At 39.7% G+C, this 16,460-nt stretch overlaps 1 protein-coding gene across 2 annotated transcripts in view; it reads right to left on the bottom strand.

The window, feature by feature from the left end:
* LOC311509855 (uncharacterized protein) overlaps nucleotides 1-16,237 on the bottom strand; it is a 30,822-nt gene extending 14,585 nt beyond the window's left edge. For both annotated transcript variants that reach the window (XR_014699872.1, XM_084575295.1), the window contains exon 1: nucleotides 14,150-16,237. Coding sequence is in view for 1 of the 2 variants with exons in the window: in XM_084575295.1 (XP_084431421.1) it covers nucleotides 14,150-14,404 (255 nt within the window). In the remaining variant the exon portion in view is untranslated. The remainder of the gene's footprint in view (nucleotides 1-14,149) is intronic.
* Nucleotides 16,238-16,460: the final 223 nt, after the last annotated feature.

The following is a 16,460-nucleotide window of genomic DNA, read 5'->3' as shown; positions in this document are numbered from 1 at the left end:
TGTCGACTGTGGTGAACTCTATTATCTTCACATCAATAAATGCAAGACAAGGGAGATGATGATTGAAGTCAGCAGGAAGGCCTCACAGACCAAGACAAATAGCTGGATTGCTTAGACAAAACAAGTGTCCTGTACAAGAAGGGCCGAAATCTACTTTTCCACTTTGAATATTTCTCATAGCTATAACATATTCTCATTTTTTCTTTATACTTTTTTTTTTTTTTTTATCCATAGTGGTTTAGCACTAGCCTGGTCGTTACCATCCTACGTTTCCGCCCGAAATTTGATTTCGGTCTGGCACGTTAGTCTGGCCCAATGTAATAGGAATCTGTCTCCGTAATGGGCGGATGCTTATTTTGAGGTTTAAAATCATTGGAGTTCCCTTAACCAATCAGCAACGTTTGGTAATGACGTATATTGTGCGCCAGAGTTCAGGCTCTTACGCTTACCACTTCCGCTTCCAGTTCAATAAATCAAACTTTTCCCAAAGCCAGTTGGAAGGAGAGCTACGACGTCCTTGCCATTTGTAAAATTGACAAGACAAGCCTCTTGTTCTGGTTTTAATTCCGTGATGCTCTCGAGAGTTGAGACAACTTCGCGGATGGTTTCTAGCGCCTCTTCCTCCGTCGCCCTTGTTGCTATGCTGTTGAACTACAAGCTTCACTGGACTACAAGCAACTCGGCATGCGAGTTCCGCGTCATCACTCAACTGTTCGCTGACTGGCGCTGTTACACGCAAACTGCGGAAGTGCAATTTGGCCAGACTCCGTGCCAGACCGAAATCAAATTTCGGGCGGAAACGTAGGATGGTAACGACCAGGCTAGTTTAGCACTACGATAGGCAATGAATGGGAATCCGTCAAAGTCCAATTAGCTAAACAATTCACGACTCCAATTGTCAAAAGTGCACATTTCAATACTTGCATACCACAATTTACACCACTGATCATAGTATTTTATTACAGAGACAGTCATCGCGATAAGTGCACTAGGCTAGTTCGCATCATATCAGATAGACTTCAATTTGTTCATGTCAGTGATTCTTGGACATACACAGAAGTTAGTCATAAAGTTCCACAGGGGTCTGTGCTAGGACTAATAACTTTTACATCACACATGCTTTCCTTGGGCAATACTGTTAGGAAACGATTCCATTGCTATGCTGATCTCACCCATGTATATTTAACTGTGTCAGATGAACAAATCGCTTTGTCAAACTTCCAAACTTGTCTTAAAGCTGGATAACTTTTAACTTTCTAAATTAAAAATAAACAGAAGTTATGCACATAAAACAGGTGACTAGGCTTGCCTTTTTTCACAAAATAAAGTAATCAAAAGTAGAAACATCTCAAAGTGACAGGAAACTAGTTCATGAAATTATTTCTTCTATGCTGGACTACTGTAATTACAGTCAAACAGGAACAACTACAATAAAACTTAATTCTGTCAGAATTTGCTAAAATTAAATAAACAGATACAATTTTTAAAGACGGGCAGATTCATTTAAGATGTCATTCCCCACAGTGTTTTGCTTTACTTCAACAGGTTTCAACCCCACTAGACAATGCTGTACATGGATTAACTGTTTGGCATTGAGGATTTGGCATGATCCTGAATACAGTTCTTCAAAACAAGGACAAATCTACTCAGGAACAGGTTTGTTGAATATTAACAAGATTAAATGACATGCTTCAGTTGTATGGTTTCAGAAAATCTGCCAAACATGGCTGCGCCATTCTTGCGGGAAGAAACTGTTGTGCATTGATAAAGAAAATATCAAGTTCAGAGAATATTGTGTGAATGTTAAAAACATTTTATGTACCCTAACGCATTACTTAAAATGCACTGTTCCAGTCAAAAGGGAATAATCAAATCAAGTCAAGTTTATTGTCTGTATTGAGTCTTACCATACATCTGTGCAAAGCAGAATGACTGTTTCTCTGGGATTAACATGTATGAAAAAATAATTAAATAAAATACATGCATGAAGACACAAGACACAAAACTAACATACAGTCCCTGAGACCTATACCTAACATGATGGGTGCAAGTCCTAATATCACACTTATAGCAGCGCACGTTATTTACTAGCAGCCCATATTGAAAATTACCAAAGCTATGCTCTCACAGTCAATCAGTTTACATTGGCCTGAGAGTTTTTGCACGCGACTTGTTTTTATACACTGTAGGTGTAGCAGAAAATCTTGCAAATACGTTGTAGCTATGGACCCTACGTCACAACCTGGTGTGCACCTTCCTAGAAAGAACTATGTTTGTGGCGATCAACACGGCTGTGATTGGTCTAAAATACCTTTCCTTGTTCGGGTGTGTCAGTGGCTGGAAACACGCAGAAAGTTGTCTCTTTCTAAGCCTCCTACATGCCATCTACTCAAATGTCTTCTCTATGTTCTGTGCTGCAGTGATTTCACTGAAAGTAATTGTTGATCCACATTTAACTTCAACTCCTACATGAGTTTCTCAATTCCTATTATGAAGTACAGAGTTTAACATTTCTAGTTTTCCAGGAGACTTAAATGTGACTATATGCGATGTTGGGTAATTTTTTGGTCCTTCAATTTTATTTTTTGTACCAGGTAATGTTACCTTTCAGTTTATCAAATATGGTTGTTTCTTTTACTTGTTTATGTTCATAACTGTAGATGTCAAATGTCAAAATAACTCATTTTAGTAGCAGAGGTTATTTCTTAATACCGTATTTTCCGGACTATAAGGCGCACCTGAATATAAGCCGCACCAGCTAAATTTTGGGGAAACTACAGATTGTGCCATATATAAGCCGCACCCGACTATAAACCGCTGGTGTTTTAATGTTTAATTACCGTAAGGTTTCTTCTACCACGGAGGGGATTGTCGGGACAGAAATGACTGTTTGGAAACGCAAAGCGTCTCATTTATTTACATTTGACAAACATAAATCTTTCGATCAATCAAACAAAAAATCAATCGATCAAACCTTCACATCTTTGACATTACAAACAGCATTCGTGCAGTGCACAAATAATACAACGGTATACACTTCCTGCAGTCATAGTACCGTAGTAGTGCAGTATTTAAAAAACAAAGCTTACAACGCTTGACGACGCAATAACGTTAAATGGGTGAATTTAATTCGTTTTTAAAAGTGCTTGCCTGTAACACGGCAGCAAAAGTGCAGTAACCCGGCTGCTCAACAAAATAACCAGCATCTTTTTCGAAAACAGCCAACACAGCAGTAAAGGTGCAGTAACACGGCCGTTTACTGTATCAAAATAACCAGAAAAGTCGGTTCTTAATTCTCGTGTCATCGTCTATGACATGATAGTGCGCCCCTGGTGACCGTTAGCTATAAAAATCCATCCGCCCTTGTATAAGCCGCAGGGTCCAAAGCAAGTGACAAAAGTAGCGGCTTATAGTCCGGAATTTACGGTAATAATAATAAGCAAATTATAATAATTTGTCTGCCACTTACTTTCACAGCTCCTTGCTTGTGTCTGCAACTTTTGCAGTTAATTTTAGTCATCTCGCTACAGTACATGCCTCGAAAGACTAACAGACATTCTCATTCTGTTAATGTTATGCCTTCTCTTTCATCATTTCTCTCATTTTAGGGTGGTTGATCATGGTTTCATGTAAAGCTCGGTCAAAGACTGGTGTACAATCATTAGCTGAGTCAATATCACTATAAAGTGCCTTTGGTGTCCTCATCAGAATCACTCAGTCATCATGAAAATATAGCAGAATTATTAATCTCTGAGGTCTTATTATAAGTGACCAAAGATTTGCACACATATCAGTACAATAATATGTCTTTAAAAATGTGTTTCCTTCATTTTATACCTTTTTTTCCTTTGGATGTACGTGATTTTGGCATGTCCCACATACTGTTCTGCTAACTTCAGTGTGTGTAATAAGTGGTTAAATGATACTAAATCAATTTTTTTTTTTTTTTTTACATGGTTTCATTGTCACAACAAGTTATTTGATAAAACAAGTCATTTTGATCATGTATATTCTATTTTCATAATAGTATTGAACATTTTGCATGTGTCCCTGAAACTGCTGTCCACCCTGTCATTTTGGGCTAACTGCCCCTTTAAGAAACCCCTGATGTTTTCAGTGACATCACAACCAGCATTTTGTCTTTCTTCAATGGAGACTGAAACAGTGGCTAGTTGCAGAGTAAGTATTTACTCTTATGTTTCGTAATTTTCATCATATTAGGTGTGTAGTTAGATGTTGTCAAGCTTAACACGCCACTCTGTCATAGTGAAATATCAATTAATATAAAAACCTTTCAGAAATTCAAAATATATGTGTTAAACAGTACAGTCTGCTTGCTAACTGAATCATGTTGCTAAGTGAAGGTCCACCATGTGCTAATTAAATGCTAATATTAGCCAAAAATGTCCACCCTCTCATTGTCCACCCTGTCAGCAAGCCTTCCATGACAGGGTGGACATGGTTCATGACAGGAAGGATATTTGCATAGTTTAGGCCACATGCTGATAATGTTACACTATTACAACAGCTATTTAGGGCTGGGCGATAAAATGATAACGATATATATCGCAATAGACACGTGATCGATATCAATAGAAAATACATTCGATAGAATGTTCGATAATTTCACTCGAACTCCGTTAGAAAAAAATAGGAAGAAAACCCTGAGCCAGAACTGCAAGTCATTCTGGGGGATGTAGGCTGAGGAAGGGCTTTAGCCTCTCGACCTATCACTGCCCAGCTAAGCCAGGTTGATGGCATCAACAACAAAAAGAACGGCGTGGAGTGAAAGGAGAATATGTGTGCGACAGCGTGAGAGGAAATTGTAGATAAAAAAGGAAAGGTCACGTCACCAGTTTGGCAATATTTTGTCTGACAAGAGTCAGACCGATGTTGTCTGCAAACTTGGTGGCGAGTGAGCATATTAATTGGCTCTTGTCTCTTGATTAGTAGTCGGTTAAGTTTCGTTTATCTGCCGGCCGAGTGAGTGGCTGCTGACTCAGTTAAGCAGGGATCCACGAGCAGCGGTTATGAGTCGGTTAAGTTTCGTGTCTCTGCGTATTGTGCTTAAGTGAGTGAGTGTCTGAGTGCCTTAGTTTGCCGGTTATATGAACCGAATCTTTTTTTCCACCGCTACTATTAATTAAAAATGAATGAAAATTAAATGCTATTGAATATGTCATTGTTATCATTTAAAAAAAAATTAAAGTGACAGGTAAAAATGAGTTATGACGGGATTTTTATGACCCTGTCAGTCAAAGTGACTGACAACGAAAAAGTCTCGCGCAACATCTGATCCAGAGGTACACGGCAGCAGTGCCATACGACAAAATATCAAAGCGATATGAAGAAATAACGGATGCAGTTCAGCACAGTTGAGAAGTCTGGGTAGAAGGTTAAAAAAACGAATCAATAATTATCGATATCGACTGATATGAAACACTTATATCGTGATACATTTTTCAGCCATATCGCCCAGCCCTACAGCTATTACAGACATTTTATAACAGTACATGCTATACATAGTAAAAATGTATTAGCAAGCCTCATTTGATCAGGCAAGCCAAGTTTACCGGGACTCCCAATTAAAGTGTTCAAGGGAACATTTTGAATTGTCTTCTTCAAGGTATGAGATCAAAAGGAGCTGAGATAGCAAGGGAATATCGGGAACGTCGTGATGCTGACCCAGAAAGAAGAAGAAAGTATCTTGAGAAGGAAAGGGACAAATGGAAAAAGACAGAGAGACTGGAAAGAAGAATGGTGTCAGTGAGCTCAGTGAGAGAGAGAAGAGGGCAAAAAGAAAGAAATGGAGAGAGGCAAAAAGTCAAACCAGAGCCAGAAACAGGGCCAGTGCTTTGCTACAGGCAGAGACACCACCCAACTCCCCTGCAGCTGCTGAAACTCCTGAAAATCAGCGTGAGCCAGGGCCCTCCAGGTTAGATCATTGGAAGTTTAGCTGATGAGACTTATTAGAAAGTTTCGAATTATCTGAATGACATTTATCAACTGTTTATGTCCCCATAAAATGACATATTGACAACTAACTTGCTAAAATCTTACTAAAAATCCTCACAAATATTTTGTGTTTCAGGCAACGGCGTAAAGGGGAAAGCATTCAAAGGAGTTCGAAGAGGAAACTGAAAAAACAGATCGAAATATTGGAGGCACAGCTCGAAAAAGAGAAAACTAAAACTGAGAAATATAAGAAGTAGTACCATAGGGCCAAGAAAGAAAGTGCATCCAAATCACCACGTACACAAGTGAATGCTTTGTTGGCATGTAAAAAAGTGAATTCACCCATCAAAAGAGCTCTTCTTTTCCATACATCCCTGATTGAGAATATTAAAAGAAAATATGAACATGCAAAAACAGAGAGAAGCAGTTGAACTTGCACAGGAGGTTTGTCTCTAAGCATACTGGCCACATGTCATACACCTCCTTTTGCCGTCTCAAACCCTTTTGGGTGGTAACCCCCTCTTCCTCTGACCCACCTCGATCCAGTTCTGAAGGTAGTGAGAGACCCCACAAGTCAGCATACTTCATTTTTTCAGCGACGGGCCTGCAACGCAGTATCGACAAAAGGGAAATTTCTTCTACCCCTCAACAGAACCCTACAAGTATGGCTTCAAAGAAATAACGTGGAATTTCTTTGAGGCTAGTCATGGCAAGGGGGCACCAGATGGTGTGGGTGGGGCCCTCAAGAGGTCAGCAGACCGGATTGTAGCCCATGGAGGAAACATTCCTGATGCCCAGAGCTTGTATGACAAGCTGAAAAGCCTGAACACATCTGTCGAGCTGTTCTACGTCCCAGAGAGGGATACTGAATCCAAGACTGAGGTACCTGCAATAGCTGCCATAAAAGGCACTATGAGAATCCACCAAGCTATCAGTCTGAAACCCGGCCAAATGAAATACAGAGACATTTCATGTCTGTGTAAAAAGGAGGAAGGTGTTTTGGACTGTCCCTGCTTTAACCTTCAAGAGGTCACTCTAGCTAATGTTACTGTTTCATCCGACGAGTCCCCAGCATGTGGAAAGACACCAGATAATCCTAGGAGACCAGAAATGATTGAGGTAAAGCACATTGGAGAGTGGTGCGTCGTTAATTACGACAATGAAGCATACCCAGGTGTCATCAGAGATGTTGAAGGGCACAGTGTGAAAGTTAAGTGTATGCACCGCCATGGCATAAACAAGTTCCACTGGCCAAGTCTCCGGGATGACATCTGTTGGTACCATGACTGGCAGGTACTTTGCCTAATACCAGAACCACAGGCTCTGAACAAGCGCTCTGTACGGATTGAAGCATCTGCATGGAAGTATGTGGAACAGCAACTGCAGAATTGAGCCATGCCTCTGCAGAAAGGGAGACGTGTCTCAGTGATGTTCAGTGATATTCTGTTTTTTTCAAATCAATCGTTCTCCACTTAAAACAACATTTTTCTTCTTGTTCTACAGTTGAATGTTTGACTTTCACTGTGCAGAATGATGTACAGAGTTCAACTCTAGAATGCCACATTAATGGCTCATTTTTTGTGTTTTGCTGCGTGCAGGTAAAGTGGATCAAAACCAGTCTGTTCACCTGGTAATTTCCCCCTACATGGGAAAAGGACCTCGGGCATTTTTTTTTTTTACATAATTTCTTTTTGATTTATTGCAAAATGAGACCATTCAATGACCTTTCACAATGTGTCCACCCTGTTATGCCCAAGGTCCACCCTGTCATGTTACTGTCCACCCTGTTATTTTCATGTTCTAAGAAAATAAACAATTTATTTTCACAAGTTACCAAACTCTTTGTGTGATTCCTTTATAAACAAGTAAGGGCCAAATAGTATTGTTTGAAAGTTTGACCAGATATCTTTGTTGTTAATTTTATTTAGAAAAGAAAGTGCAATTCTCGCTGATTTTATAAACAAATAGTTTGCCCTAATTTCATTACTATACAAATACTTTTCCCATTAACTAAAACATAGTGTTGAGAAAGGGACTAAATGGCTTTCTGAAAATATACATTTTATAATCACTATGTAATTACAATGTATTTATTCTACTCTGAAATTGTCCATGACAGGGTTGACATATTTTGCTGTTTGCGTGTACATTATTTGCGGGAGCTTGACCAACATGCATTTCTAACAGCATAACATGTACTTAATACAATAAATCTGAAGTTAAATGGAAAATCTCAACTTTTTGGGGGGGAAATTGGGAAGTCTCAAAGGCACCTTATGGTGATATTGACTCAGCTCCTCTAATCAAATTCTCAGAGGGACTGAAGAACCGAACCAAAAGAAAAAGTTACCAGGTTCAGCCAGTTGATCTTCAATATTTTACATAACATTTGGAGAAAAGGCATCTGCTCATTCAGGTATAAGAAGAAATCCTATTGCTCCAAGTATAGATCCTGTCTTTTCATAGTGCTCCTTGCAAGACTGCCTGAGACTAGCCACACTTTCCTTCCTATCGACCCCTATTACACAAAGCTCTTGGATTCCCGACAGTGTTTGGTTGGGGCAGTTTTGGTTTTGCATTATGCCAGGCGGCTCTCTTTGAATCACTGTAGTTATGTTTGTGTCTGAATCACAGGGGGTACTTGGACGCTGTCATAATTGCTTGTTTTTCGAATTGTTTATATATATTTTATTCTGGAAATCAAAAAGCTTTACCCACTCCTGAATAGACTACAATACAATTCACATATTCAGCTGTTTACCAAATTGCCTAAATCTATCGTCATGGTATCACAAGAAGTGGTGTTTTTAAGCTGGTGTAGAGAAACTGTGTCAGAAAGATGGTAGTGGAATTACATATGTGTTTTAGGAGAGAGCTATTTTTTTCTGAGATGACTTTCCAGACTACAGTGGAGATCTGCACTCCAAGCCAACCTGAAACAAAACCCTTGAACATGATGTCCATTTAAAAAAAAAAAAAAAGGGGGGAGACAAAGACACTTCATATTTCATATTATTCATCTACCTTGTGCGGATGACAAAGCACAAGTCCTGATCATATTATCATTTGGATTTGACCTTGTGTCAAAGGATGGGTAGTTTCAGTGTATGATACCTTGAAGCAGTTACATTTGCAAATTAAGAGATTGTTCACATGTATATTTCATTTTGACTATACAAGAAATAGTGGAACCAAGACATAATTGTAATCATCTGATTTTCAAAGAACCTCAAACATTTCCATGTCTCAGAGAATGGTCATTATACTGCTCAAATCCCTAGGGCCCAGTTAAGTCTCATTCTTCAACAAAACTGCTGATAAATGGAATCACTAATCCTGGTGAAAGAAAGAAGACAAACAAGTGAAATTGATGAAAAACATTACTACACTGGAGGTTATCTGGTCTTTAATTGTTTTTTGGAGGTTGGTAGAAAAATGGCAGCCCAGCTGCCTGCAGGAATCTCAGTTGTCACCATCTCTGTCTGTGAGCTACAGGCTCTTGACCAGCTGCAGTATTTTACCTCTGCAGAGTAGCTGCTATGGCAGACAACACATGTATCAGGTCCTGCTTAAGTGTTTTAATTCTGTTAGCCCCAGCATCCAACTGCTGGGACTAGTTAACACGGATGCCTGAGATGAAAGGAAGCCCAGTGGGAACCTTCTTCTTGTACTTTACATAGTCCTCAGCAAAGAAATGGATGAGTGAGAGCTCCTCCTCTTCTATTCGCTCCCGGAAGAACCGCCAGCTGGCTATTGCATAGCCCAGTATACACACTGGGTTACAAAGCATGACCTGCAGTAGCCAACAGTTTCATCAGAAAACAGAACACAAAGGAAATATCTCCTTAAAAGTACAAAGCAGCAAACTATCACTCAATCTATTAGTTATTAGTACTCAGAACATTAACAATGGTGTCACGTTTCCCCACAGTTGTTATTACAACTATAGGAAGAGTGAGTTGGAACCCAGTGTTGGTTAAAAGACATGGTTTTAAAATTACTCTCTCAGAGTTAATACAAGATGGAGACACTGTCCCTCAGTGTTAGTGGATATGTTCACTCATGAAAGTACCCTATGCTCTGGAAAGCCACACCCACCTGGTTTTCAGTCTGCCATTTTCCTGCCATCAAAAGCCATTTAAGAGAATATCCCCATTTTGTCTCTATTTGGTACAGGTATGAGGCAGTGATCTTTCCTCCACTACCCTCCTCTGTCTTCAGTTCAAGGTCGGAAAAAGACGAGACAAAGTGGCTGCTACATATTTAAAAATTTTAATTTAAAATTTTAGACTTAAAGCATTTGACTGTTAAATGTCACCTTGAAAATACTACTACAGCCCATATATCTTATAAACCTCTTTTTAAGTTTAATTAATTCAAATTTTAGATTTTTAAGGTTTACGGTGCACCCAGAAAGTATTCACAGCGCTATTTTTTTCTGCATTTTATGTTACAGCCTTATTCCAAAATGGATTAAATTGATTTTTTTACTCAAAATTTTACACACAACACTCCATAATGACAATGTGAAAACTGAAGTCTTTTTGAATATGATGCCACAAGCTTGCCACACCTATCTTCAGTTTTGCCATTTGTCTTCACAGCATCTCTCAATCTCCTTTGGGTTGGATGGGAAGCATCGGTGCACAGCCATTTTAAGATCTTTCCAGTGATGTTCGATCACTGGAAAGTCTGGGCCAAGTCTGGGCCAAGTCGACAAAGAATGTCCTTGTGTGGCCCAACAAGGACATTCACAGTTATCCTGAAGCCATTCCTTTGCTATCTTGGCTGTAAGCTTAGGGTTGCTGTCCTGCAGAAAGATGAAGTTTTTTATTTTTAATAAATTTGCAAAAATCTCGAAACTTCTTTCACATTGCCATTATGCGGTGTTGTGTGTAGAATTTTTAAACCTTCATAATGACCACTGTTCACAAATTTTTTTTATTCATTTATTTTTTAAATAAATTGTAATTTAAATCTATATGATGGTGTTTTTTTTTTTTGTTTTTTTTACTTTGCAAAAATGTTGAGTGTTACTAGTTTTAAGTGATAGCTGATCATGGTAAGGTCAAATACACATGCATAACATTTCTTTGTCATTAGTCTGACTGGGTTCTCCTTGTCTACCATAGACTGTATATAAATATGGAACACGTCATTGGCCAAACTGAAGCTAGTACCTAAGTGATACAGGCGGTGCCATCTAGTGAGTTTGGAGTCCGCGCAGTATATTTTTCCCTAAAGTGTTGAATAGGAATAATTGGTGTAGTGTAAAAGTGGTCTAGTATAAAATTATATATAATTAGAATTGAACTGACTCTGAAAATCAGTCAGTGTAATATTTAAACTCTGTAGGTTAGGACCATGTGTTCACTGACTTGATGTTAAAATTAAAGTGTTATGTTTTATCACTTTTAGATTCCTCTTAAATTTCAAGTGCTCCAAAACATCCTGAAGACACGAGGAACAACAAAAATGAGATGGGCTACGTACCACTGTATACTGTATAGAACCAAGCAGGCATATTTAACCAGTGCACTGCAGTTCATGGTAAGCATTCTTTCAGGCAGGAATTTCAGTCAGTTCTTTAGAATACTCAAAATCTCTATGATGTTGGTTAGTATTTTATTTTGACCGCCAAAAAATTCTGGTATGTATATAAAAGTAGTAAATGTTTCGATCACCAGAGACAACCGTTGCCTTCTCCTCTGACATCTTTTCGAGTTTCTTTTCAGCCCTTGGTATTTTTCGAGTTTCTCGTGTTCCTTCTTCTATGTGTGGTTCACTCAAGATTGCTACATCTATCGCTGTTTGTCCACCACTACAAATGCTATCTGCCAGTGATACCATGCAGAGGTTTATTTTTCCATGATGGTTCCTACTCTTCTTATGTATACACATAAAACTTTTGCACCCTTCAGAATTTTCTACATTTCTGCATAAAATGCCTTGATGTTTTAAGTAATTTTTTGTCAGAACGAGTCTCATTACTGAGACTGATTGGAAACATTTCTTAACAGATGGACTCGAATTTAAAACTTGTAAACAAAGAGGTGCACTTACTTTTGTAAATCATAGATATGTAATACTAACTTATGTTCCTAAATAAACAAATGCACATGCATAACATTTCTTTTTCATTTGCCCGGATACGGGCGGTGCCATCTCGTGAGTTTGGAGTTAGAGTCCGCGCAGTACGGTCCGAGAGAGGAGCCACACAGAGCCACATAATGATGACTCGCCCACACTTCTGCCAGACTCATTTGTGTTTTCGTTTGATTAATACTGTGCTCTGCTCTACCTCCACCAGTTTCAAAGAACTGGATTATACACGGTTTATTAATTTCCTATTCTCACAGTCCTTCACTGCTTCACAGAGCAATTGGCATGGCAAATGATAGTTGTCACACTTCAGTTTTGTAGTTTGGCCCAAGTCCCATCCACTAACATGGAGGAAGTGGAGCTTATGACTTATACTGCAGTCAGCCACCAGGGGGAGTTCTACTTGCTTTGTCTTTACGTTTGAGGAGCTGTTCCATTGTCCATCTTTATAAAGTCTATGGTGTCTACTGTCAGGATATACCTCTATATACACTATCGGTCAAAAGTTTTAGAACACCACACTTTTTCCAGTTTTTTACTGAAAATTAGTCAGTTTAGTGTCTCATTGCACTCTGAAATGAAAGCATAGAACAAACAAGCAATTTGAGCTGAAAAAGTAATCATGGAATCAATTTATAGACCAAAATGTATTCTAAACTTTTGACTCATCAAAGTAGCCACCTTTGGCAGATATAACAGCTGAACACACTCGTGGCATTCTTTCTACAATAGAAATCAAATATTCTTCAGAAAGTTCTTCCCAAGTCTGTTGCGGAAGTTCCCATAAATGTGTGACACTTGTAGGTTGCTTGGCTTTTACTCTTCTGTCCAGTTCATACCAAATCAGCTCGATGGGGTTTAAGTCTGGAGACTGTGCTGGCCACTCCATGTTTTCAAGCTTACCATGTTGTTCTTTTTTCCTGAGGTAGTTCTGGCATAGCTTGGACTTGTGTTTTGGGTCATTATTTTGCTGTAGGATGAACCTCTGACCAACTAGGCGCATACCAGAGGGTATTGCATGGAGCTGCAGAATGCTGTGTTAGCCGTTTTGGTTCAGGGTGCCTCTCACTCTGTAGTCACCAACCCTGGATCCAGCAAAACAGCCCCAGACCATCACACTTCCTCCTCCATGTTTGACAGTTGATGTCACACACTGTGGAACCATCCTCTCGCCTACTCGACGGCGTACAAAGATCCTGCGTGATGAACTGAAGATTTGAAATTGTGATTCATTAGTCCATAATACCTTCTTCCAGTCTTCAGTCTGTTCTTGAAGCTGTTGTCCTGTGAGCCACCTATCACGCAAGCTGTTAACTCTCAGAAACTTGTCCTCTGATTCAGTTGTTACTTTGGGTCTGCCAGACCTCTTCCTGTCAGAGTTTCCCCCAGTTTCTGAGTGCCTTTTGATGGTGTAGAAAACTGTACTCACTGACACCTTGACTTTCTTTGCAATTTCCCTGTAGGAAAGACCTACATTTTTAAGTGTTACGATGCTCTGTCTGTCTTCCATTGTTAATTGCCTTTTTCTCGCCATTTTTGTAGCAACACACTACTTTCTGCAGTACAATACTGTTCACCTGATGCTCATGAGGGTCTGGTATCACAGTGTGTTCCAACACTGCTTTTATCCAGACAGGGGGGGTTGTAAGTAATCAAGAAAAGTTGGAACACCTTCAGGAATTAGTAGCACCAGCTTTCAAGGCTGATTCAACCTTCATTGCTGCAGAACAGCTTTAAATTGTTAACCCACTTCCTGTTCCCTGAAAGAGGCCTTTTTGTATAATTCTGAAATGCACATTATTTTTCAATTTTGGGTAACCAAACCTTTTAACCTCTGGCTGTTCAGTACTTACCTTTGTACCACTTCAAGCTATTCATTGGACTTGCACGACTTAAACTGCAAGATGTAACTGGAAAAATTAGGGTGTTCTAAAACTTTTGACCTGTAGTGTATACACTACACAATAAAAGAAACTATCACTTTTGTCTTTGTGGTTGTATTTAGTAGGACTCATTATTAGCAATTTCAGAAAAATTTCAGCGTAATAAACATTAAAAACATAAGTGATCAGAGTGTGCTGTTGTAGCGCACCTGTGTTCCTATGCTCCAGTAGAACCAGCCCACATAGGAAGGATGTCTGAAGTAGGAGTAGACGCCGCTGGTGACCAGGACGTGGCTGTGGGCCTTCTCATTCTGAACAATGTGGTTGAAGTTGGAACCGGCTGTCAACATGGCTGCCTTCCGCAAGCCCTCTCCACACATCACCATGAGCAGACCCACGAAGCTCAACCAGTTCATCTGCTTCAGTTCTGAGAGAGAGGAAAGGCTGATAAAATATTGGTGCATTTGTGAAGTCTCAAAAATGCAGCACCACGTGCAGTGTTTCCCACAAGATTTCGTGATACCCGTTTTATTGATTTATTTAGTCTTTGTGAAAGCCCTTAATTATGATGCTACCAACTATTAAAAATAATTTATACAGTATATGAAGAATATTTGTATCAGTCCGTTGCACCGTAATGATGCGGATATATTAACCAACAAACAGCAGCAGTCTGTGCATTTCATGTACAGGAATACTAAACATTATACTGTTGAGAGAGACATGGCATTCTATAGGCAAATGCATGCAAGATTAAATAAAGTATCCGCGAATAATTTTAATTTACATTAAACAGTTAATTTGACCAACTCTCTTTAAATAATTGTCTCACAAAAAAAATAACAACACAAAACACTTAACAAAACACCCAGAGCAAGCCCGAAAGCGACAGTGTCAAGGAAAAACTCTGTTTTAACAGGAAGTAACCTTAAGCAGAACCCAGCTCATATGGAGGGACACACAGCAGTAAACATGCTATACAGTAATAGCACAGAATTGCATGACTAGTAGTAGATAAGAAGTCAGAGGACAAGAGCTCGGTGCCAGAGAAAAGAAAGTGGAGGATGCGAGAGACCAGTGCTCAGTGCATCGTCCCCCAGCAGCCTAGGCCTATTGCAGCATAACTAAGGGATGGTTCAGTCCAGCCCTAAGTATAAGCTTGATCAAGCTTATAATTAGTCAGGTATGTGTATCTATGACAGATGTATGTTTATCTTGCTGTTCTCTTCTCCCTTTCTTCTGTCTGTACCCGGCTGGCCTTAGGCAGATGGGTCCCTCTATATGAGCTGGGTTCTGCTCAAGGTTTCTTCCTGTTAAAAGGGAGTTTTTCCTTGCCACCGTCGCCTTTAGGCTTGCTCTGGGGGTTTCAGGCCGGGTTTTTGTAAAGCGTCTTGAGACAATTTGTATTGTTATTGACGCTATATAAATAAAATTGAATTGAACTGAATTAAGCCAGACCTTAAAAGAGAGGGTAGAGAGGGTGTCAAAGGGTCCCAACCCCAAACTGGGAACTGATTACACAGGAGAGGAGCCTGATAGCTGAAAGCTCTACCTCCCACTACTTTTTGAAATTCTAGGAACCACAAGTAGGTCTGCACTTTGAGAGCGAGACAGCTCTCAGCAGTCCCTGAGAGCTGTCTCACTCTCCACAGTCCACCTCTTCACCATGCGTGGGACCACAGGCCGCCTGTGTACAGTAGGCTTATACACAGGCTGCAGGTGAACAATGTTGTGGTCAGCTCTTCCTAGGGCAGGTGGGGGGGTGCAGAATATGCCTCCTTGGTGTTTGCATAAAACAAGTCCAGTGTCTTATTGTGGGGCAGGTGACAGACTGAGTGTATGTGGGCAGAATCGATGAGGGAGAAACATGATTGAAGGTAGTGTGGGCAGATCGCGTGCCATTGGAAAAAATGTTTTAGATGTTGGTCTAAAACATTTGTCTGTTGCACCTCCAAAACAAACGTTCATCTTTATTTTTACTTTATATTTGCAACATGCCCTCAGTTCAGCGGCACACATGCGCAGTCTTCAACAACAACTCAAGACTACCGTCTTTCTTCGAGAGACAGCGCTATTTTTCTAAAGGTGCAATTTTTCTTGATAAAAATAAAAACAAAGACGGATAGAGCTTTTAACACTGTAGCAGAGGTACAAGAGTGACAAGGTTTGCAAGACAAAAAACACTGGGCTCTAACAAGGAATCAATGATGAAGTGATGACTCTGAAAGTGTTCTCTGTACTGACAAGAAGTCCTGTAAGGAATACAGTTCTTCATCTCATGTTGAACATCCACTGGTTCAGCCTGTTTGGATCACCTAGAGCAGCGGTTCCCAAACTTTTTTGGCTGCGCACCCCCTTCTATATCCCAACCGCGCTGACGCACCCCTAATCCCCCACACTTTAAAAAAAAAAAAAAAAAACACAACAAGCTTTTTTATAGCCATATAACAAAATAATAACGATCGCAACAACGCGCTCACGCATTTGAATTAAACTGAAACACTAACATTTTCAATATAA

This window comes from Chelon labrosus, assembly GCF_963514085.1.
Source record: "Chelon labrosus genome assembly, contig: SCAFFOLD_132, whole genome shotgun sequence".
Classification (NCBI taxonomy): Eukaryota; Metazoa; Chordata; class Actinopteri; order Mugiliformes; family Mugilidae; genus Chelon; species Chelon labrosus.
The sequence above is the reverse complement of the archived record's forward strand: the minus strand, read 5'-3'. Positions and strand labels throughout refer to the sequence as shown.